Source organism: Canis lupus, chromosome 21 (genome assembly GCF_011100685.1).
Source record: "Canis lupus familiaris isolate Mischka breed German Shepherd chromosome 21, alternate assembly UU_Cfam_GSD_1.0, whole genome shotgun sequence".
NCBI lineage: Eukaryota > Metazoa > Chordata > Mammalia > Carnivora > Canidae > Canis > Canis lupus.
In genome coordinates, this window is record NC_049242.1 from 49,391,145 (window position 1) to 49,416,603 (window position 25,459).

A 25,459-nucleotide genomic window follows, 5' to 3' on the forward strand; every position below is an offset into this window, starting at 1 on the left:
TAGCAAGGAACAATATTAGTATTTTATTCATGCAGACTACTTAAATACTCTTTACAACGACTGAATGGGCACATATATGTACATTTGTACATCAAAGTACTCTTGGAAAGTAAAGTTATATATAGGATTAAAATAATGTATGACCAAATGTATCCTGGGCCATAATTTTATCACTTCTAAATTCTCCTTGTTTAAAAAGAAAAAGGATAATTTGACTATTGTTTTCTAAAATGTCCTAATCAACTTGCTATAGCAGTGTAAAACTGACCTGCTACCATGCCGACTTATGGATTATAAAGGGCGACAAATGTTTTAGTATCTTTATTAAAACATAGCCTTTTCTCTTGAAATTTAATATTTGCTTAGATTACAAAAGAACAAAACAGAAAGAATTTTATTTTCTGCTCACTGAAGGTATTTGGGTAAACCTAGCTTTAAGATGGTCTTCTTTCAAAGATTTTAGCTAGTTTCTGAAAGGGCGCTGGCAACAGATCCTTTTAAAAGGAGACTTGTCAATTCCATTTTCCTTGATTTTGAAGTGACTTATCTCAGATTTCCTTTTGAAATACTTCTTCCAAATTTTCTAACCATGTTTGGATTTACTTTATGGACGTTTCTTTTATAGTCTAGAGAAGAAATAAAAAGACATATAAATATGTTAAAAGTATTCAAAAAGAATTTTTTCACTATTCACTCAACTTATAAAAGTTTGTTAAAATTATATCCATTAGAAGAAAATTTATTCTTAAAATTTATAGTTGTTAACTAACATGATTTAAATAAAACATGAAGGTAACATTAATAACATTGGTCTAAACACAGAAATTCATTTCTCCATATTGCCGAGTTTTTAGTGTGCTCATGTGACATCTCACCCCCTCCCCAGCAGGTATCAAATAACATCACTGAATAAGCTACCACATTTAAGTTTTGTTCTTCTGAACTAATGAAAGACTATTCTACAAGAATTGTTCTTTCTTTTTTGCATCATCATTTTTTTCTTCATGGATTACTTCCCTAAAGCTTCTAAACTTCCATGTTTTTCCTATTTTTAGGAATATAATTTGCATCTAGTACTTCCTTACGTGCTAATCCTGGTCCCATACCTCTTATTCCTTTTACTGCCACCCCTCAAATACCCATTCCTCTGGTTCTTCACCAGCCTTCACAATGACTGTCTACTCATCCAAGTGTTAAAGTGTCACTGACTTCTCTATGGCTCAGTTTAATCTCTTATCCATTTTCTTGTCACGTTAGGTTTTAGTTTAGAGGCACATATTCTCTTGACAGTATTCTCATTTCTCAGTAAATTGTAGTTACCTTTTTTCTTACTGATGTTCCTTTGTTTTTTTATTTGTACACTGTTAGAGAACTCAGTTGAACATATTCCAAGAAAGGCAGTACCGTTTTTTTTTTTTTTTTAAGATTTTATTTATTTATTCATGAGAGACACACAGAGAGAGAGAGATGCAGGGGGAGAAGCAGGCTCCATGCAAGGAGCCCGACGTGGGACTCGATCCTGTGACGCCAGGATCACACCCTGGGCCAAAGGCAGGCACTAATCCACTGAGCCACCCAGGGATCCCACGCAGTACCAGTTCTTTCCTACTTTTTCTAGTAATTTCTCTTATGTATTTGGGCATTTTAACTTCGATATCCTAATATACATAAATTGTTACCTTCCCTTAAACTAATACCTCTAAGTGGTCTATTATCCTTACCAATACATAATCTTTTAACCTAGATTAACCCTTTCTTTGCTTTTTGGACAGCTCTGCAATTTAATATCAACTCCTACTTCTATGTAGAATTTTTAAATTTACCTCTCTTTATATATGAGATATTTGATGTATTTTATGGTTAGAAAATATGCATATTAGAAAAACCAAATCTCTATTTGAGAAGTATCAGAGGTTTATTATTTGCTTTTGGAAATATGATTTCCTGGAGAATTTTTTCAGGAGATTAATGGCGCAGTACAAATTCATACCAACTGCACATGCACATTGTTAAACATTATTAAATTTGGTGTTCTAAACCAAATAATCTTAGTAAATTTTATGTTTTAGGACATTTTTGCTTGATTTTAAAAATTTGCACAAAAGGCATTTCCACTGAACTTAAAATGGCTACCACATGAAGTAAGGATTTATCAATACAGTCCGGCAAAGCCATTGAGAAATTTAATGTTACTCTAATGAAAGAGCATTGATAGAAAAAAAATAACAATAGTTTTCATGTTATTCTTAGAAACAAACATACATTATCTCATGAAACCTCTTTAAATTCCAAGTGCAGTAATTACAAGTTCCTTTAGGGAAGAAACCACACTGAGTCTTAATGATCTTGCTATCTAGCACAGAAACTAGCACATAGTCAGTGCATAGTAAATAAATACTTCTTAAATGAAGTTTTAGGCATTATAGTATCAGAGAGACAGAGGTCTGGATACTAAGGCCTAACCTCTGGCTTCACTAAAGATGTGGTTTTGTTACTACAGATTCATGTCACCACCATATGCAGTTGAGAAGACATAGTCATCCCCGGCAGCATCTTTTTCAACTTGCTAATGGGAATTACAATACGACTGAACCTAGGTACAGACTGAAGCTTGGCAATAACTGCAGATTGAGTCACAGAGCAAATTATTAAAGATAATAAGAGAGAAATTTCAAGTAAAGTTTATCTGTTATCATTAACCCATTAAATAATATACTTAGCTAGTTATTTCAATTATTAGTCAAATTATTTATGGATTCTTCTGCAGTGTGAAGCAGTATGGATAACAAAAAAGATACAGAATATAGAGTTAGAAGTCTGGCTCCACATGAAGTATCTGCGTAATCTTGGGTATTTTCTATTTTGTGTCTTAACTTTTCTTACCTTTAACATAGTCATACTTATCATTTAATAAGTTGACGAGCAGATAAAAGGAGATTCTAATGAAAACACTGTAAGAAAATGTAAAGTACTATACATATATTTGGTAATCATGTTATTAAATGTCAAATTAAAAGCTGAGACATACCCACTGTTGGTCTGTTTTCTTGTAAGACCTTTTCACTTGCATCATCTTGTCGAACACGTTTGGCAAATCCAGGATTTACCTCAGCAGTTAATGAAGTATTTGATGCAGAACTTAAGGAGAAATTTTTTTTATTTTAGTAAAGAATTTTTTATAAATTCTAATACATACTCTATATGCAATGAAGATTAAAGAGAAAGTAAAATGATAGAATAATAAGTTGCAAAATCCCATAAAAGTAATAAATAGGAGGCACTAAATACATTTTTGGCCAATAGGAAATTTGGTGTGATTTTAATGATGTTTATTCAAACTGGAGATTGGGAGTGTAGGTATATGTAACAATTCTGTAACAAAACCTTTTCAGGGTGCTCTGCTAGAATATAAGCAAACACTATTATTCGAAGTGTAGAGATAAAGAGCACCTTGCAAGAGGTGAAAAACTAAGCTCCTATTACAAAATTGGAGCAAGAACCTTAATCTGGAGAATATAACCAAATGTGATTGTTTGGAAACTTTGCTTTCAAATCAAAACATGGTAATAGACTGAGACTCTCTGATTACAATCATAGAAACTGAAAAGAATGATTTTTTTTTTTCCTAAAGATTTTATTTATTCATGAGAGATACAAAGAAAGAGAGAGAGGCAGACACAGGCAGAGGGAGAAGCAGGCTCCACGCAGGGAGCCCGACTTGGGACTCGATCCCAGGACCCCAGGATTACGCCCTGGGCCGATGGCGGTGCTAAACTGCTGAGCCACCCAGGCTGCCTAGTGATCTATTTTCATTTAAAAAAAATTATATGAATTTTATATATCAAAGGGTCAAATTTCCAACTTAATTTGAGTTGACATATTACTATTAAACACCTATCACTATGGCCTCATGTTACAGGATATTATAAATTAGGCAGTGATAACACCTGTTCTAAAAACTTACATAATGACTATATGGTGAGGAGGAGGAAAATAAGACAAATACGCAAAATAATACAAGGTAAAGTAAAACACAGTGCTATAGGTTTCAAACTATAAGGAGCTATAGGTTCCTGATTTCAAACTTAGGGGGAAAAAAAAAAACCTCCCAAAAAACAACTGAAAGATTTTGTGGATGCGATGAGTTTGAGCTAGGCCCCGAAGAATAACAGTCCAATCCTTCTGAACCCAAAGAGGATCAAGTTCTAACAAGCAGGATTGGGATCGAGGGAGGGATAAATGAGCATCTCCCCCCCTCCATACTGATTTAAACAAGCTAATTTTAGGCAGTTTCTGATTAAAAAAGATATCATATACCATTTTACAAGTTGATACTAATTTGATAGTTGCATTAACACTGGAGGCTTCCCTCTTACGGCCACACTTTGCTCTTCTGGTAATCCTTTCCTAACCACAGGGTAAACTGATGTGGGTGTGTTTGTAGAATGGGGAGAAGATGGATTGGTGGTAGAGTTATCAAAAGAGGTCAGAAATGGCAATTTAATACGACAGCGAAGAAAAATAGGCGGGAGCACACTACATGCTGGCAAAAATAACTCAACCTATGTACCTCAATTTTTCTAAAGCCTGTAAGAAAAATGATCATGGTTTTTCAAATGATAATTTTGCCTACTCTGTCCAAGAACATAAATGATATCTACCCAAAATGGTAACAAGACCGTACTAGTGCTATGACCGTACTAGCAAATTTAGTTGTAGAAACTCTCTATTCCTAAATGGTGCTAAATGAAATAAGTTGATATAATTTGGTTTTGGATACTAAACACCCTTCTTGGATAACATAACAGCTGTCTCAAGGCAAAAAATCTTTTTTGGTCATTTGGTGATTTTTCTTCAAGTACAAAGATCATTGTCATTGGTTACTTTTGTAAGCGTTAGTTTTCCCAATCTTTTCTCTTAAAATTGTCTTTATTATTTTATGGTATGATTTTTCACTTTGGTTAGTTCTAGGATGTCTGTTTTTACTATTTAACTGTTTTTACTTGAAAATTAGGCTTTTGAATATCTATCTGAAAGAAACTTCGTATTTCTAGGAATGAAATCAAAGCCTAACAAAGTAAGTTGTATATACTTAAGTGAAATACATGCAAACATTTTTAAGGATTTAGATAAAATAATCCACTGATCAAATGTTTAACATTCATGTTATAAATTTATTTTAGATTTATGTTGGATCATAAAATAGGACTTAAAATTGGTATGAGAAATTCAAATTATGTTAAAGACTATATTGAGAAGAAATCTAAAGATTCTTCTAGTTATGTGCCAAATATATTTCCATATCTATTGATGAAAGTTAAGACTTAACCTTTTGTTTCCTTATATGGATCGTATGTTTCTCCTTCCTTAACATATAGATCTCATATTCTTCCAGTTGAGATAATTTCTAGTTGGAACCATTAGGTGTCTTTCAAAACAAACCAAAAATGTGTGACAAGTGTGAGACCCATTTCTGGGTGCTAAGAAAGACTATGAAACAAACAAAAACCAACAAACCAAATAAACAAAGCAAACAAACCCCCAAAACTTTGATTAATATATACATATATACTACATTTGTATATTTAGTAGCCTGATTTAATTAAAACAGTTTGCTACAGTGATATTAAATAAATTGTAATGATTAAAAATTTAATATTCTCAATTTAAGTAGGAACTAAAAAATGGAGTTTTGTAGGTTTTGAGAATATCCAGAGCTTTGGGACTCTAATTTTTTTTCAGAGAGAAAAGCTGATACAAACTAAATAAAATAACTATACACATGGAGCCTTCTTTTCATTTTTAAAAACCTTATGTGTATATATATATAGGTATATATTCATAGATACACACACACACACACACCCCCCCCCAAATATGTACATAAAGCTGCTAAGTGGAAAATACCAGAGTTTATTACTCTCAAACTCATGTAGGTTTAATTGAGGAAAAGGAAGGTTAAAAAAAAAAGTAATTATGTACATTTCTAGCATTAATCTCTTTTAACCTTAGTTAATGGCAGGATCTAATTATTGGTACCAGAGGGAATGTAATAGAGCAATTAATAGGCTATGAGAAATCTTACTTTCTTTATATGTCCTTTAGTATTATTTCGCAATATTAGTTGCTCTAAAGAGTGGAAGCTCTTTAAGTCATCTAAAACCACTCTAAACATATAGCTTACATACCTGGACATTTCTTGAAAAATCAATTAATTTTGATAATGATTATGTATGCATTTAAAACTTATTATTAGCTATAAACTTTAGCTACATCTTAGTTAACACAACAGATCATGCTATCAGTGAAGAACCAGAAAAGTCACCACCACTAATTAATGGAAAGAATAACACAATCAACACAATGAAAATTAGTAATAAGATGATGACGGTTAGCTAGGCTCACTCATTAAGTGAGTGATACCCAATACAAGAGTCAGACAAATTGCATCATTTAAATTTGTGCCACAGCAAAATACAGAATTTTAAATGTCATGGATAGTTAGAGGCATTCTGGAAAAATCAGTCCATGAATTTTAAATCTACATTCCAAGGCTCTGCTGTACTTTGGAGGAGAAAGGACAGATCCTAAATGCACCTATGAGATAATACTTTATGTGGCACAAATAGATTATTGTAAATTTGTTTAGACTGGCCCAGATGATGACAGGTTCATGGTGGAAAATAAGAAACCTAAAAAGAGTTATTCTATCCTAGGATCTTATACTCTTTTCCCCATAATCACGTCAAAGTAAAAGAGGTAAAGCAAGTCTGAGCCATTTTACAATATAACCATTCACTGTATGTTGTCATTGCATTCACGGCTGTGGGGATGTAAACACTATGCAACGGGAGTCACGTCATACAGCTCAGGATGTAAGATTTTTCCTTGTCTTTGATTTTTAGCTGTTTTACTGCGATGTACCTAGTTATGTTTCTGTTTGTATTAATGCTGCTTGTGGTCTGCAGAACTTCTCAAATCTGTGATTAGTTATCTTTTTTCATTGGAAAACTATTAGCCAGCATCTCCTCAAACACTGTTTTCCCCCATTCTTTCTCATTTCTTTCTGGGACTCAAAATATATACATACTAGACCTTTCTAACTGTGTCTTATATGTTTTTTTCACTCTTCTCCATATTTTCTATCTTATTCCTTCGAACATTGGCTTAGATATTTTTTCTGTCAATCTATCTTCCGGTTCACTAAACTCTCTTCTGCTGTGCTTAATCTATTGTTTATTTATTTACAATTTCAGTAGATTCTAATTTTTTTAGCTCTAGAATATACAATCCAGTTTTTTTTTTTTGGGGGGGGGGGAATTATCACTATTTTGATGAACTAAATCACAGTCTTATTTTTAAAGTACCTACCTGATAATTTTACAGTATCACTAATGGATCTAGATTTTTAGTCTGTTTCCTGACATACTTGGTAATTTTTGCTTAAGCCATAAACATGTAAAAAAAACCTACACAAAACTGTAGATGCTCTAGTTGGTATATTTCTCCAGGAATGACTTAATTTTCTTCTGGTAGGAAAGCAGAACAGAAACAGATCACCTCGATCCAAAAGGGATAGAGGTGGTGTGAGGTCTTTTCAGGCTTTCAAGAACTGGTCTACTTCCAGTTTACCCTACTCCTATAGAGCACAGGACTTCGAGGGTCTCAAATAAAATCCTGGCGGTTTCATAGCACCTTTTCTTCTCAATGATCCCTGAACAGTTTTTGTGTCCTAGCTCCCATGAGAATGTTAAAATTCTGCTTAATATTTTAGCCTCTCAGCTTTGTTTCTTGAACTCTTATGCCAGAGTTCAGATTGTGTAGCAAAAGCTACACACAGAATTATTTTGCTTCCTTAGCCATTTTCAGCTTTGTTTCTTGGCCTTTTACCCCACAGAATGTAGAACTTGGCAGCTATATTGAGGGCAAAAGCTACACACAGAATTACTTTGTTTCCCTAACTCAGTGAGACTGCTGATAGCTGTGGGCTTCCATTTTGTGCTTGGCTTCTAGACTTGATGCCATGGATTGGCAAATACTAAATGGAAAAAAGAGGCAGACAAGGTTTGGCTCTCTATAGCTTGTTTTCCTTTCCTCTGGATCTTAGACCTTCAAGTCCTGGCTGCCTTGGTTAGTCTCCAGTGCCTTGAAAGTAGCTGTTGGTTGTATTTCATCGGCTTTTATAACTGTTGTTGATGGGTGGTTTCGTCTAATATAAGCTATATTGTCATAGCCAGAAATAGAAGTCTCTTCACTCATTACATTTTAGTCATATATCAAAATCCATTAAAGTAATACATTTTTGGGACTGAAGAAATTCATTAATGTACAAAAAGAGAAATACCAAATGAGCACAAGTTGTCACCAGAAGAAAGTTAAAATTAAGTGACATTTTTGAAGGCCAGAAGACTTTTCAATTTATTTTTAATAATCTAAGATACGGAATACTTTATGTAAATAGCAAGTGAAATACTTGGGCTTTATCAAGATTTGCCTTTGATAATGTAAACCCAGTGCTGCATTCAGAGCAATTAATTATATGTACATTTAAGTATGAATTCACAGTTTCATTATAAGAAATAAAAAGGAGACGTAGGAAACAAAGTATAAAGATGATGTTGTGTAAGCACTGAACCAGTTGATGGTTAATTGTACCTTGTTAACTTCCGTTTCCTTCTGGCAGCAGCCGTCATTGCCATGTAGGATGGTTCTATGCTTGGTATAGGCAGAGGATGTTTAGTTGAGAATGAAGAAGAGGCAAGCCTGTATATTAGATAATAAAAAATAGAGTAATTTTGATTTGTACTATGGAGAAAAAGGGGGCATACACTTTCATAATTAGAATACCATTTCATATGAATATATAAAGAAAGATATTATTCTAGCCTATAAAGCCTCTCTTGCTTGCCATTGGGTTTTCTTTTTTTTGTATCATAGAAAGAGTTGCTCTCAAGGATTTCTGCATCCCAACAGCATAGAAAGGTGAAGGTGTCAGTCTTCTCATATTTGGATTACTTGTGATTATACAGATGAAATGTACAGGATATGAAATAAGAAGTGAGACAAAGTGAGAAGGATATTTGCTAGGATGCCATGTAGTCACCAGCACCTAAGAAGGATGATGATTTAGGGTAAGCTGAGGTTTGCTAAATATCAATAAAAAATGTGAGATTTCCTTTAGTGTATATATTAATAAATAATAATAAACATAGTAAACCTCTGATTGTCCTGCCTAACTTTGGAGTATGTAGAACTAAATCGATCTTAAGGTTTCTTCTAGCCTACTGAGGGTCAATCAACTAAGATATCAAATTAAAGATTAAAATATTGTGTTAATGGATTAATATTTAAAAAGACAAGGCTAAATGAAGGTAAAATACTGACTTTTATAATCAAGACTACATACTTGACTCATGAAATAGACCTTAAATATAACTAAAGAAGAGAAAGAAAGCTATAGTTTTAAGGCTATGTAAGTAAAAAAAGAACAAAAACAAAAGAACTGGCAAATACTCTTTTTTGTACCTTTGTAAAATGTTATTATTGTTTGGCAGTGATTCTTGCTCAGGTGATTTACTCTTCAAATTCTTGATGTCTTCACATATAATAAATGTGGAGTCCAAATCTTCCTGTCCATATTCTTTTCTCCGGCTGTGAGGAGTATCTATTTCACATAATGTTTTCAGAGAATTCTCACCATTTACATTTGAGCTGATGGTCTGAAAACGTGTAGCTTGTGATAATGGTTTTGATGAGGTCACTATAGATGAATTTTGAGCAGTTTTTCTACAGTCTTCTGGCGTATACACAATAGGCTGAAGTTCTTTGCTGAGAGAATCATTGAGCTCCAAACTTTCAGACAGTGCGGACTTTTGAGGATGTGCTGCTTTCAGGGGAGAAGGCATTAGTTTTCTTCGGGTTCTTTTATGGGGAGGAATTTTAAGCAGATTGGATTCACTTGAAGATATGCCTATTTAATAAAATTAAAAAGAATCTCAATAATGTCACCTAGGTTTCTAATAACTCTATCAGTTAAACATCACCACCACCACCAATAATAAAATACATTTTCTGCCAATTGATGAAAATGTAAAAGAAAGTTGGAAAGGAAAAAAAAAACAGGTTATTAGTAACCTTAAATAATGTTAATGAGATTAACATTAATTAACATTAACAGAAAATAAATAATAAATGACTAATATAAATACTAATTCATAGAGCAAAATTGAGATTTTGGGTAATCATGAAAACATTCCAACAAATTCTAATGATATTCACAAGCAATTTCCAGCTTTTATGTTTGATTTAGGTTTAACATAAAATATTCAACAATCATAGGTACAGAGATTAGTTACTTGTCCTATCATAAAGTATCATCAGTTATTTATTAATTGAGTGGAAGTCTAGTCTAAACAGGAATGGCAATAACCAATAAAATCTCAGGTGAATGAAATTTTAAATCTGTTACTATCTCAGGTATTGTGGTTAATTAAGCATTCTGATTGTTTGTTTCTTATACCATACATAATTTACAGGTTTTCAAAAGTTAGATTAATACCTTAAGATAAATGAACATAAGTTGAAGAGGTCAGAGTATCCTTAACATGACCCTCGTCACTCTGTCCAAGTAGGTCTCCCAAATGTCAAGAGGTCACTAAGTTTAATGAACTTTTCTTACCCCTATCCTACAAATTCTGTAGCTTTTCAAAATGATTTTCTTGCTATACCTCTCCAACATCTGTTACCTTCTTCATCCTTCACCTGGTAAATGTATATATTTCCCTAAAGAAATTCACTATTAATTTGTAATTATACTTTTTCAGTCATCTGGGTCCCAGATAACTAATTTTTGCCATTTCCTTGCATTTTCCAACTTCCACCAATCCTCTCTCTCTTACACTTAAAATCAAAACATAATTCTGATTAAAGACTTATAGTTCTATCTAAACATAAATATGATATTCAGAGATTGTCACCAGGGAAATTCCTGTTCCTTGGTCCAAACTTAAGAAATAGTTTTGTTTAAACTTAAGTTTGAATTCCCACAATCCAGACATGCTTAAATATTTACCTCTCAAACACTTTTTAAAAATATATAAAAGATTAATTGCATACACAAACAATAAACTTCATCAACTCCAGTGTGCCAATCTTGTATTTCTTTATTAATATTTTTCTGCTTTGTTTCATTCATGGTGAACTTAAGGTGCCTGACATGAAGTAACTTTGCCTGAAGTGTATCGTCCAGGAAAGAAACTACTATGTTTTCAAATCATGCAATACAATTCCCAACTGATATAATACTAACTTTATGATATAATACTAATTTAACACTGAAAGCTGCATAAGTATTACGTATTTCAATAATTCAATTCAAACTTTCAACCGAGTTAGAAGATACACTTACAACAATCACCAACAGTACACGCATCATTCTTATTATGTTAGTTGACGATAGTCTCTGCTATGGCTAGGTTGACAATTACCCTCTAGGAAAGACAATTGAAAAACAGGAAGAAAAATATGATCCCTGTTCTACTAAGGAATTTTACTTTTCTGAGAACCAGATAAATGAGATCCAGATCTTAAAATAATTTTCCACTCCCTTTAACATGACATTTGTCAAATTTTCCATTACCAGATATTTTTATACTAATGCTGCAGTGTAAAGACAGTTACTTTTCTCCACTGTGCTGCTACCACCAATTTGGTGGCTATTAATAGCTGGAAGATTAACTTCTTTTCCCCTGAGAGGCAGCAGGGGTATATAGAGGATAGAAAACTATATCGAGGATAGAGAGCTGAATTGGGAGTCAGGAGACTTGGATTCTATTTCCGGCTCTAGCAACAACTCACCGAGTGACCTTGGGCAACTCACTTAAGCAGTATGGGCATTAACGCCCCTAGAAAAAAGGGGATACTACCTTCATGTACCGGGAATTTTCTAGGATTAGATAATATCTATAAAATAACTTAGGGTTCAAAGAAAGGCTCTAGAAATGTAAATACGCTTCAACTGTTGGCACTACTACTTTCACAGAGAAAGTTGTAATTTACTTTCCAGTATTCTATCACTAAAAGAACATATTTCAAACAATGTCTCACTTTCTGTTTATCAGAAACCCAGTTTATCAAAGCTAATGATAAATTGTAATATAAACCCAAAGTATCATTAAAATATGCACATCTAAGTGTTCTTTGAAAATGCAGGCTTCGTGATATTATTTTAAAAACCCAAAACACAATGGAACATGAAGTCTCAAGAGATAAGGATTAACCAGTCACTATTTTCCTTGTACACAGCATCTAGAGAGGGATACCCCAGAGCGGCACTGAGCTAATTCCCATAATGGTAGGCCACTTTCTCCCTACTGCTTGTAAAAAACATGGAAATGGGGGTCTTCCATAAGACACTGACACAGTTTGTCAGTGAAATCAACGGCAATGTTATAATGCTACATCTTTGGCCATAATTCTGCTCTTCTGGAGGGACAGATATGATAACTTGAAGGAGAAACATGGAGATATGGTCGTTAATATAGATTCACACACCACTGTTTTCCTGAGCCTTGAAGAAAAGATGCTACAAACATACAGCGTATGCAAAATATAAATCCAGTAGGTTCTTTTCATCCTTTTAGCTATTAAATACATACAATAATATGAAGGGGGCAGAAAAGAGATGGTCAATTCAGGACTACGTCGGCTGACTAGTAGCCCAGAAAGGTTTAGGAGAGAACCAGAGCAAAAACAAGATTTAAAGATTTAAATACAAATTCAACAGTCACTCTACTGTAACCACAAAAGGACTATGTCTCCATTTAATCCATGAAAACTAAAAGAGAATAAGCTGACATTTCAGTTTGAATATGATTCCCAGAATATATAAATACAATTATATAATAAACTATCATTCTCTTTTAGCTAGTTAAGTGATAAAGTACATTAAATGGGTATGGCAAACTGGAGTGTTGGGTTAGGGGCACTGTACATTTTAAACAGGCTTTCAGAAACATTGGGTATGCTAGCTCTATGTCTATAAAAGAGATTTGCTGTACTTTTCCATTAGAGGATGTACAGTAACTTTCCAGAAGACAAGGCTTGGGGCACTTGTAGTTTCCCCTGACTGAGCCTGGGAAAATACTATCTAACAAGATTCTGTGATTCTTGGGCCTACAGAGTAGAAATGATAAAGAAGGAACCTGGAGGCAGATTATAATTCCTTTATAAAGGCTTCATAAAATGAGAAAAAGAATCATGTAGTTACAGACTTTCAGAACAAGGGACTCTAACAGATGATGATAGTCAATAAAATACTTCAGTAATGTGGGTGTCACACAGGAAAGGAGAGAAAATTAAAAATGCGTTGTTATAAGGCAGGCTCTTAAAAAGTGAGATAAAAATGATTAGTAGTCACTTGGGAAGATAGCAAGTCTTCTCTCCCGGGGCCTTTCCATCTAAAAATCCAGCCCACTATATCATGTATTCGAGTACAGGAGGTAGTGTGTAGCAATATATCTTATGCTCAATAAAAAGCACTTTTGGGACTTTAACTCTCTAACACATTGTAGGTATACTGGATTTCTACTGACCTGAAATGATTCTGATCCATGGCATGTAAGTAAATATGTTGAAATTCATTTCCCGATAATAATAATAACCATATTGTCAAGACATTTAGAAAGAGAAGGCACCACTAGTATTTTCAATCTAGGAAGAATGTTTAATTATGAAAGGGAAAAAAGAGTTTTAGACAGCTGTGGTACAAGAGAAACAAGAGGATTGCATCGGCATAAAAAGAAGTCACTGTTTATTTATCCACCCAGTATTAAGCACCTGCCATGTTCCAGATCTTTTCTGGGTTTTGAGAATCTAGCAGGAAACAAGACATTTAAGAACCGACATTTTTGGGGGAAGAAGGTAGAAAAATAAATGATCTTAATTAATTAAGATAATTATGACAAATGAGTTGGAAAGACAATAAGACAAGTGGAATAGAGAGTGATGGGAGATAGCAGGGGTATTAATTAAATGGCAAGGGCAGGCGATTCTCAAGATGGGATCTGTGATCTGAGGCTTGAACGACTGCGGAGGAGCCAGTCTTATGAAGATCTGGGGGAAGAAGAGAAAATAGCAAGAACAAAGACCCGACAGCAACAATAAATTTGTTGAGCTCAAGGAAAAGAAAGAAGGCTAATGTGATTGAAGTCTAGTGAGTCAGAGGGAGAAGAGAAATAAGAAGAGGCTAGAGAGATCAAAAGGGCCCAGCCTGTGTTAGGGCTTATGAACAAAATAAAGGTCTGGGTTTAGTTCAAGTGCAAAGGGATATCTGTGGAAGATTATTTTAAACATGGATATGATGTGATCCCATTTGTTTTTTAAAAAAGATTGCCTTGCTTACCATGTGGAGAATAGAATATGAATGGGTTAAGAGGGGAAAGAGAGAAATCAGTAACACAGTTATTGCTATAGCCCAGGCAAAACAAATGAGAGCCTGGATTAGACTGGCAGCAGTAGCGATAGATATGGGAAGGGTGTTGTCATCAAATAACCAGATTATAATCATATAAACTATATTCAGAACATTTACAGTGACACACATGGGTGTGATTAGCTGCCCAACAATCAGGACCAAAGATAAGGAGTTCACACAAAGGAGCAGTAACTTGTATAATTTAATCAACAGAGATTGGCAACTTTCAGTGAAATCATGAACCATTACTGTATGAGCAATTATAGAAAAGCTTAAAAGGTCCTAAATGTTATTCCCTCAAATTTGGCATTCTCTTGTTCCTGACATCCCCCTTCCCCCAGCCCACTCACTGCATTTGAAGTCTTGTCCTCTACTGAGGAGCTCTGACTCAAGTAAATGCCAGGTGCCTTGGAATCTGCTTCCCTTCCTCTCTAGTTTGCATGTTTGTGGACTTGAGGCAGCAGACACTCTCTGGGGTTTGAGGATACAGTTATTTATCCAGAGATGATGGCTGTTATCATCACACTTGGGTAGCAGTGAAAAGGGAAGAAAGGGAGAGAGGCTAAGTAGGAAATGGTTCTAGAAAAGAGTGGCAGAAAGAAAATGACTGAAAATGGACTTTGGCTCCCAGGAGTTTGTGCAAAGGGAGAGAAAGATTAAGGTAACAGAATGATATAGAAAGAGTACCCTCTGTTTTCTCTGCAAATTCATCTCTAGGCATCCTCAAATCACTGACAGAGATTTATTATCAGTTCAAGGCATAGACATACTATGATTTCAGATATAAAGAGTGGCTTCTCCACTCCTAATACCTTGTCAGTTATTGCATTCACTTTCTTAAAAAGGAGCCACTGTCTTTAATCCATATTTAATGAAACTTTAAGATGCAAAATGCGGTCCTGTAATGAATGCATTTTGATAACATAAAAAATAATATTCATGCTATCAGAACCTTCTCTGTTTGATAGGGGAGGAGGACAGAGAGGCACTGAATATTCGGGAGAATTTCTCACTGGAAGAACCAGATACCTTGTTGGCTTCACCTTATATGTGTTGCTATAGAAACATCTATAGTATAAGAAGGGATATGAAGGTTAACTTTGCAAAAGACAATCAATTTTAACCAAGATGGTAACTTGAGGAGAAGCATGTAGCTTCCCATCCAGATTTCCTTTAAAACACCATATAATATAATGAAAATAGGAGAAAACTTTTCCTAATATTGGTAATAAGGGAGGAATATTGTGGGCACACCAGGGCATTAGAGGATTTTGGGGAGGATATTATGTAGCTAGAACTGGAATAAAGGAAGGCACGGGGGAGAATAACATAAAACTGTTCCCCCACTTCACATTTCAGTGCTGCCCCTGGGACTTAAGTAACAGACACTGGAAGAATGTTACTGGAGTCCCTTTACATGAGGAGCAGGGATGAAGGAGTGGAGGAGGTAAAAGGGCACAGGGTGCGACAAGGCTACGGGACACAGTCGATGGTAAGATCTGAAAACAAGCAGGAGCACTCAGAGGCCCCCACATCCAGTCCCGGCCCAGCTGTCTCAGAAGTGGAAGGACACTGAACAGAAAGTGCCCCCTACCCTGGGGGCCTTGCTCCCAGTACGGGGGCCGCACCACATATGGATGAGAAACTTGGGCAAAGAGGCAAGGTTTCTGGCTGAGAGTACCCCTATGGCTCTGGTTCCTGTTCTGTACTCTTGGGTATTCGCTCCTCCCCACCTCTACCTCCTCCATTACTCAACCTTAATTTCTACTGATCATCATCAAGTTATGGAAAAGGCGTACTTGTAATATAAAGGAATGGCAGATTTGGCATACCAACTCAGGCCTTCGATAATCCAGATGTATGTTCTTCACCCCTACACAAGACTGAGTCCCTACCATAGGGAAAATTAAATCCATCAGGATAATGGTTAAATAAAACATGGGGATGTTCACAATTACATTGTTACTTAAAGTCATGTTTTGTAGGTTATCTGATAATATGGAAAAATACTCCTTAAGTAGTATGTAACAAATTCTACATACAGCATGATCCCAAATTTGAAAACAAAAAAAATCCACGTAAAAGAAATCAAAGCATACACATACTTTCTGCAAGCAAAAAAGGAGGAAAAAGTCACAGAGAACAGAGTGAAAGGTAATATGGCTTGATATATTAAAATATTAGCATAGATTATAACTGGAAAAATTCTGAGTGATCTTATTTTCTTCTTTAAGCATTTGACCACTTTTTATAATAAATATATACTGCTTCTTTAAAGTTATAAATAACAAAATTTTTTTTTTAAAGAAGAGCAACATAAGGTGTGGAACAAAAGCGAATAAAAGCCCAGGCCTCTCAAGCCTCAGAACGTCTCTAGAACTGGAGGCTAGAGGTTGAATCTGAAAGTATAGGGTGGAGATAAAAACAGAACTGACTGAAAGTCTACACAAGGAAGTTGGACCCCCAAAGTCCCCTTACCCCATCACTGTCACCTTGTCCTGCCAGGTGACTGTTCCTTTGTCACTGTTAAAAGACAAGTTACTCCCTGGACAGGTTAAGACTTGGGGCCAATATGCACAGCTGACACTGGGGGATTTTAATAATTTCTCAATAATGAATGCATGCAAATTTTTCTTTTACTTCTCTAATACACTGGTGTTGGGCTTATACATCTCCTAAATGTGAAATCAGTTCTTTATAGATAAACTAAGATAATAAAAAGATATAAGTGTTGATATTTTCAGGCTCCTCCAAACCAACTTTTTCCAGAGATGACTATAAAGCAAAGCTGAAAAGACCTAACTATGTACACAGGAAGTACCTAGGGTCACCAGATATTTGAGGACATTCAACAAGATAGGGCACAGAACTACATACAAGAAAAAAAAAAAAAAGTAAAAGGAAATAGACAACGGAGAAATAGTAGAGTATATTAGAATAGCCATAATTCATATCCAGAGAGATGAAAAATTATTACATTCATCAAAAAGAAACAAAGTGCTATGGAAAGAAATACTGAATTACTAAAAAGAGTTCTTAAAAATTTAAAATATGAGAGGGAGATAAAAGCCAAAATAAAGGCTGTATGATAAAGTTAAGGACATCTCCCAGAAAGAACAAGCAAACCAAAAGAGGTAAGTATTAGAAGGCAGATAAAAGAATTTAGAGGATCAATCCAGGAGACACAACATCAGATCAGTAATGTCCAAAGACAGAACAGAAAATAGGGAAGGAAAGTATATATGGAGGTATATGTATGTGTATGTGCATAAATACACAAAGGAACATTTCTCATAGGGAAAAGAAAAAGATTTTCAGAAAGAAAGGCCCAGACTATTTGGTATAATGAGATGAAAAAGATCAACACCAAAGCACATCATTGTGATACTTCAGAAAACTAAGGATAAAGGGAAAATTCCAAAATCTTCCCGGGAGGAAAAAGTCACCCAGGAAATATGGAGAATAAAAATGGCATGTGAGTCAAGAACAGCACTGGAATCTAGAAATCAATGGAGCAATGTCTTCACAGTTCTCAGAAAAGTTATTTCCAACCTAGAATTCTATACCTACTCAACTAACAAGAAAATATATTGCCAAACATGCACCATCTCAAAAAAGTTTACCTCCTGCGCACCCACTGGAAGAATCTACTGGAGGATGTGTTTCTGCAAAATAAGGGAGAATAAGAAGAAGGATGGGAATAAAAGCAAATACTACATACAGAGACCTTAAAGCTATACAAGAAAGAGAATTTACATGCTTTTTTGGCATAACAGGAGATAATATTTACTGGAAGACACTCTAGACATTTACTTTTAAAAATGTATATATATATTTTAAAGACTATTTATTTTGGAGAGAGAGAGAGAGAGAGAGAGTGCGCGCACAAGCAGGGTGAGGGGCAGAGGAAGAAGCAGGTTCTCCCCTGAGCAGGGAGTCTGACGCGGGGCTTAATCCTGGGGCTCTGCAGTCATGGCCTGGGCCAAAGGCAGGCGCTTAACTGACTGAGCCACCCGGGTGCCCCTCCAGACATTTACTTTTAAAAACCCAAAGCACATTTGGAAAGATGGGGTAGGAGAGAAAATGTATCTATCATGTAAAGGTATTAAATCCTTATTGTCCAAAATAAAAAATAAGTAGATGATATCTAAAATTGGAAAAACATAGGCAAACAGGAATTAGCAGTATAAATTTGAAATTTGGAAATTAAAAGGAAAAACCAGAAAACACAGCTAAATTGGGAATGGGCAGCAAAAGGGCAAGGCTACAAATATGACAGTACCTGTCAGCCTTCTCAACTATGTAAACATATACTTTTATAAAATATAAAATGAACTGTAAAAGCAGGTGGAGAGGGGAGAGAGAAAAAGAGGCAAGGCAGACAGGCACACACATGTACACACATCCAGGAACTTTTAAGGAAAATAATCGGACTTTGGGATTATAAAGGGAAAAGCAGACCAAAACATATATCTTGCTTATTCTGGGAAAGCTTTACTCAAAATCTGTGGACTCTGAGTAGGGTCAAACTAGCCAAAGTGATGAACCTTTACATTCAAAAGTCTAACTGAAACATGTAAGCAAATAACATGAATGGAACAGGCAAAGAGAAGAGCAAATGAACGTTGTAGGACTAGGGAAGGTGGGAGAGCTCTTTTCTTTACTTAGCCCGTTCCCCATAGGCTTACTACCCACCTCACTCCCCACCTCACGTTTTCCCTGGCATATAACAAAAAGGGAGAATGATTATCTACCTGATAAAATTTAAAGAGGGCTAATAAAAATGTGAATCAGTCATCAGAAATAAATCATTCCATATGGTGACAAATGGGTAAAACGATTTAAAGTCATGAGTTCCAACACGAAGGGAAATTCCTTTTCTTCAGGGAACAGGTAAACTGTGAAATCTGAATGGCAGCATGTGTAATTTTGATATATTCAAAAGTTTATAGAGAATAGTAGCAGAAATAAAAATAGTGTTTAGGACAGCAAAATCTCTCAGAAATAAAAGGCATGCTTGCATAAGGATATGAATTTAATCAGTTTGTTTTCAGATATTTTAAGCATCTTAAAGATCGCCAGCTTTAGTTATTTTGTTATATCTATCTTTACTTTCACATTTAGATTCCATATGAAGACATAATAGATTTAAATTCCTTATATGTTTGTTGAGAAATATTCAGATGATTAAACAGAGAGGATGTCAATTTAAGGATCAGCAAATTTCCTACACTATTTTCAACTTAACCGGAGTATATAAGTTCTAAAAAACAGTCTGAGAACTACCCGGAGAGGAACTGCTCACTGAAAGATAACTTCAGTATTGCTTTACTTACAAAAGTCTAATACAATTATCCTGAAACTGAATATCTTTTTAGGCTTATTAACACTTCCCATAGTTGAAGGTACATATTAATGAAGAAGTAACAGTATATAATGCACCTGATTGCTGTTTTTAGAGTAACAAAGCTTTTCTTAAAAGTAACAATTTAACAAAAACACATATACAATGCTAAAGACTAATCAACAAACTCCTAGTTTAGGAAGGAGGGTAGGCGGTGGAGATTATATGATGAAATAATAGAACTTTTCAAAATAATTATGTGCTACAATTCAAAACAGGATTTTAAAAGTAATGAGAGACAGGGCTACTGAAAGATATAGAAGAGCTGCTCTTCTAAACCCTACAGTAAGTTTTGTTTAATGAATCCAATCTTAGTCTTTGTAATACTCATCCATTAATAGTTTACGAAACATCTTAAAATATTTATATGATGCTTTAAGGCATCTTATATACAACTGAAAATGTGCATTTCAGGATAAAGTGGTTAGTGTTCTATTCATCTGTTCCTGCATTATGGCTAGAGATTCCCGCTTCAAAAAGTTTGTTTACTGTAAGTCCATAGAGAGACTTAAAAAGGAAGTCAGACAAAAACATTTTGTTGAGACTGCCAAGTTTTAGAAGCCTTTCAAAAGACTTTTAAGTATTAAAACCACTTTTAAAATGAACTCTAAATGCAAGCACTAAAGTTGTGGATTAGATGGAAAAAAATACAATTTCATCTGTAATTGTTCAGATTATAACACTGTATACCACCTGGATTACAACTTACGTACATTAGCATTTGTGTAGTTTTTATAGTATTATATAGAATAAGATGCGTTATTAACATAAGCCATGGCTTAAGAATCAAAATAAAAACAGTGAAAATCATCACGAAATTAGAATGATTTGCCTGTCCCACTAAAATTACATTTGCTAAATGGTTAAAAGATACAATGAATAAATATTTGATCCCTGGTTAAGTGGTTAATGAAGAAGTTAATAAAATTCAGATACTAATTAAGTAGTATATGCTAAATACGTTTGAGAACTGAATGGCTATACTTGGAGAGAAACATCTAAAAATGTATTTATTGTCTGTATTGTTTTCTAAGCTATTTAAATCCTTCTGTGAGCACAATCTAGTCTCTTTTAATATTTCTATCTTTCAGATATTTCATTTCTCCAAGAAGCCTTCCCCATAGATCTGGCTGAGGAATCCGAAACATTTCTAGTAGAGTGCAGAAATGGAGTTCTTTCATATCTATCTAAACGTAGTTTTAAGAAATGTCAGCATACTTTCCTTTAAAAATTTTAATAGTATTTATGGGGTGCATGAATGGCTCAGTTGGTTAAGCATCTGACTCAATTTCAGTTCAGGTCATGATCTCAGGGTTGTGAGATCGGGCCTCACATGAGGCTCCATGCTCAGCACAGAGTCTACCTGGGATTCTTTCTCTCCCTCTCCCTTTCCCCCTGCCTGTGTGTGCGTGCTCTCTCTAAAACAAATAAAATCTTAAAAATTTTTTCTAATGATATTTATCATTAGAAATCAACTTTATCATTATTATCAACTTTATTATAAAAATTTCCTTAAGTAGGGCCTACGATTAAATGTCATATATTAATATATGCATAAGTATAATATATATAACATACATCTTACCTGATACTACTTATATGTCAGAATAATATTTTTTAAGAGTTATGAATTACATAATATATTAATAATGTTTTAATAGTGTAATTATATAATTATCATAATAAGCTATAATAATCTAATTACATATCGTATAATACCCTGGTGGTACATTAGCAGATCAGGGAAGAAGAAATAAATGCGCTAAATTTTCATCTATCAGAAGGAGAAGATGATAAAATCTAAACATGGATGAATCAATAAAACAGCAGTGTAAGAAAGCATTCTGTTTAGAAATTACATAAATTATAGAAGTTTGTTATAAGTCACCCAGCATGAGTTTCAGTTGACAACAGAAGAAAAACAGATATGTCAATTTTCCTAAAGGTAGTTTTAAGAATGTTGGTCTATTTTTACTTTTTTGTTTTTAAAAAATTTTATTTATTTATTCATGGGAGATACAGAGAGAGAGGCAGAGACACAGGCAGAGGGAAAAGCAGGCTCCCTGCAGAGAGCCCGACGTGAGCTAAATAAAGGCAGTTGCTCAACTGCTAAGCCACCCAGGCATCCATATTTTTACTTTAAAAAAAAAAAATTTATTTATCCTGAGAGCATGTGTGTGTGCATGCACATGCACACATGCAAGGGAAGGACAGAAGAAGAGGGAGAGAGAGAACTGCAAGCAGACTCCGTGCTGAGTGCAGAGCCTGACAAAGGGCTAGATCCCAGGACCCTGAGATCATGACTTGAATTGAAGTCAAGAGTCGGCTGCTCAACTGAGTGAGTTGCCCAAGCACTCTGGTATATTTTTACCTTTAAATAATTCTCTTGATTATAATTTTTTATTATAAGAAGTGTCCTTAAATAAATAAATTATTAATGAAAATTCATATCCAAATAATCTTAAACCAAACACCTATTATAGAGAAAAAGGGATTTCAAAGTTACACTTTCCTGGTAGCAAAAAAAACAGAAGACCCAAGTAACATAAACCCTTATCAACTTTAACTATGATATTCCTATGTCAAAGAAATCATGTAGTTTAGCAATCTATATTTTTAGATTGATTTCCCATTCTAAAGGGCTGGTCCTATTTCCCAATTAGCTACAGAGCACCAGGAAAGTCATTAGTGGGGATCATCTCTCACAAAGAACCAGGATTTAGTATTAGGTTATCTTATGTTTATTTAGACAATCTTAATTTAGAATTTGCTGTTCACAGAAAGAAAGTCACATGCTCAAAGTCAGAATGTCAATCATATTTGTTGTTGACAGAACTGAAGTCTCTTATTGAAGTTGGGTAAGGAAACCAAGTAATACAAAGTAATAACACACATAATTATAATGAAGACTTAAAAATATAAAATTTCCTTCACAGATCCAAAGATAAGAATAGAGGCAATATACAATTTCATCCCCCTAAAAGTGAGATTCTATCTTCTGACTCCTACCATCAGAAAAAGAATATTAAGTGTGAATGAAATTTGTCATACATGGCGAAGGGTTTAGAGCTCTTGTATATGTGTATGTGTTCGTGTATATATAGGTGTGTATCGTTGGTTATCTATCCGTCTATCAAGAAAGAATTCTTGCAATATAAATAAGAAAAATGAAAGATAGATAAAAATAAAGCAAAGGAAATGAGCAGGTAATTTAGAACAAACTATAATTGGGCAAAAGCACCTTAAGAAATGCTCACATTCATTATTCATGTATAGTGGTAGACCGAACAATCATGGTTCTGGAGAATAATTTGACAATACACATCAAACACTTTGAAAATGTACATACGCTTTGATCTAGCTCTTCTACTTTTCAGGGGCTTGGCCTAAGGAAATAATTAGACAAGTTGTGAAATATATAGACACCTAGAGATGTTTAGTGGAGTGTTGCTTGTAACAGCAAAAAAATGAAAACAAATGTTCATTAGTAGGGGACAGGTAAATGTAATATAAACTACTGAAAGTGACTTAACTTCATATTTGATAGGAAAATGTGTGTTTAACATGTGGTTCAGTGAGAAAAAAGCTGGTTATCAATTACATGTATAAAGGATCTCAATGTTTTTAAAAATCCAAACTACATATATGTGCTTAGAAAAAATGTCCAACAATTATTAGAACAAAATATTAATAGAAGTTAATGAAAGACATCTTAATTTCCTTTGGCTGGACTTTTTTTCAAATTAAAATAAATGAACATTTATTGTTAAGAAGATAATAAAAAGGCAATAAACTTAAAAATGAGTTACTGAAAATAGTTTCCTTTTTTTGTTTTAAAGATTGTATTTATTTATTCATGAGAGACACACAGAGAGAGGCAGAGACATAGGCAGAGGGAGAAGCAGGCTCCATGCAGGGAACCTGATGCAGGACTTGATGCCGGGACCTTGGGATCATGCCCTGAGCTGAAGGCAGATGCTCAACCACTGAGCCACCCAGGTGTCCCTGAAGATAGTTTCTGAATATAGTTTTAGTTTGTTGGGGAGAGGGAAGGTGAGGTGTGATAATTACTGTAACAGTGAAATACAAAAATATAGTGGGAATGCAAGGGTATGTGTGGGACAAAGAGAGAGAGGACTCAATAGGGGAAGGTTCATAAAGAAGGTAGTATCTGAACTGGACTCTCAATGACAATAAGGATTTTAATAGGCTAGGATGTGGGATAGAGCAAGAGGAAGCAACATTCAAGAGTGAGGGGAAAGCTTGGAAACTGTAGAGGCAAGAAATAAAACGTGTAAGAGGAAGTTGGGACATCAATGGCTGCAGAAAAGTGAGTTTGCAGCTTGGCATTGGACAAGGAAAGCCTTTGAAGGCCCCTCTAAGTAAGGGGTCTGTATAAGGAAGATAATTTTAGTGTGAAGAGTAGATCGTAGACAGGAGAAACAATAGAAACTAGTTTAGATATTGCTATAATTATTCATTTCTTAGATCAAATTTTCTCAAAGTGTTTTAAAATACATTGAATTAAGGAAGATTCTATTCCCTGTTTTTCTCTCTCTGTTTTAAATAAATCTCTAAAACACAAGTATGAAATGGCAATTTCATATGGCTTCTTAGGTACGAGGGGTCTATATTTATTCTTTAACTTTTTGAAACATTCCACAGATGGTTCCTTTAAATGAAGGGACTAGATAATTTATCACTAATGAGTTAAAAATCCCTCTCTTAAAAAATGGGCAGGCCTTCTGGGGTCATCTTTTGATGTGCCATATCAGGTGTCCTGAATGATTTTACCCAGAGGGACTAATTTATCAAAAGCTTAAGACTGCAAACGTTAAAAGATTTACAGAGCTGTACGTTAGTGTAAAAAGCAGAATGCAGTATTTAGCAAACATGAGTCACAGGCTGCAAAGCAGGGTTCATGACAGAGAGACATGATGAATGGGATTAGATCTAATTGAGGCTTGGTACAAAATGATGGCAAGGATTTTTCCTTTGCTAGCACTCATGTTAATATGTACGTGAGGAGGTATTTTGGGAAACTATGCTAAATTAAAATTAGTTGGCAAAGTTCTAAAGTGAAATCAAATATTAATATATGCATTTCAATAAACACTTCTAGGCTACAAATGATTGATACAATTACTGTACTAATCATAAATCTAGATTCTTTTTACAGCCTTATGACTCATGGAATTCTGTTGCAAATGATACAGGTGAATGAATTTTAAACTATTTACAAGATATGTAACCTTAAGGTAGTACTGATTAACCAAATAATAAACATTTTATAATGCATTTATATGACATTACTGTGGTTACTGCAGTATTAATACTTATACAGATAATTTACAGCTATTTACAAATATTAAAGAGAGAATACATTTTCCCAGGTATTAAAAATTGTCATAGTCCTTTAAAATAATCCAATACTCTGAATAATAAATCTCCCATAACCTATTGATACTTGTCTCTGTGGGAAATAGCAGATACCATGGTTCCACTCAGTCTCATTTTCCTAGTGTTCATGCTTATTTAGGATGCGGAAAAAACAATGCAAAGAATCTTAATTTCTGGTAATG

General features: G+C 34.4%; 1 protein-coding gene across 3 annotated transcripts in view; it reads right to left on the reverse strand.

The window, feature by feature from the left end:
- Positions 1-305: 305 nt before the first annotated feature.
- KIF18A (kinesin family member 18A) overlaps positions 306-25,459 on the reverse strand; it is a 78,191-nt gene continuing 53,037 nt past the window's right edge. For 2 of the 3 annotated variants that reach the window (XM_038569291.1, XM_038569290.1), the window contains exons 14-17: positions 9,526-9,970; positions 8,656-8,763; positions 3,029-3,138; positions 377-626 (exon numbers count right to left, since the gene is read on the reverse strand). In XM_038569291.1, the coding sequence (XP_038425219.1) occupies positions 544-626; positions 3,029-3,138; positions 8,656-8,763; positions 9,526-9,970 (746 nt within the window). In that variant the 3' untranslated portion in view covers positions 377-543. Of the gene's footprint in view, positions 627-3,028; positions 3,139-8,655; positions 8,764-9,525; positions 9,971-25,459 lie in introns of all 3 variants that reach the window. The other variant, XM_038569289.1, reaches the window with a different exon arrangement.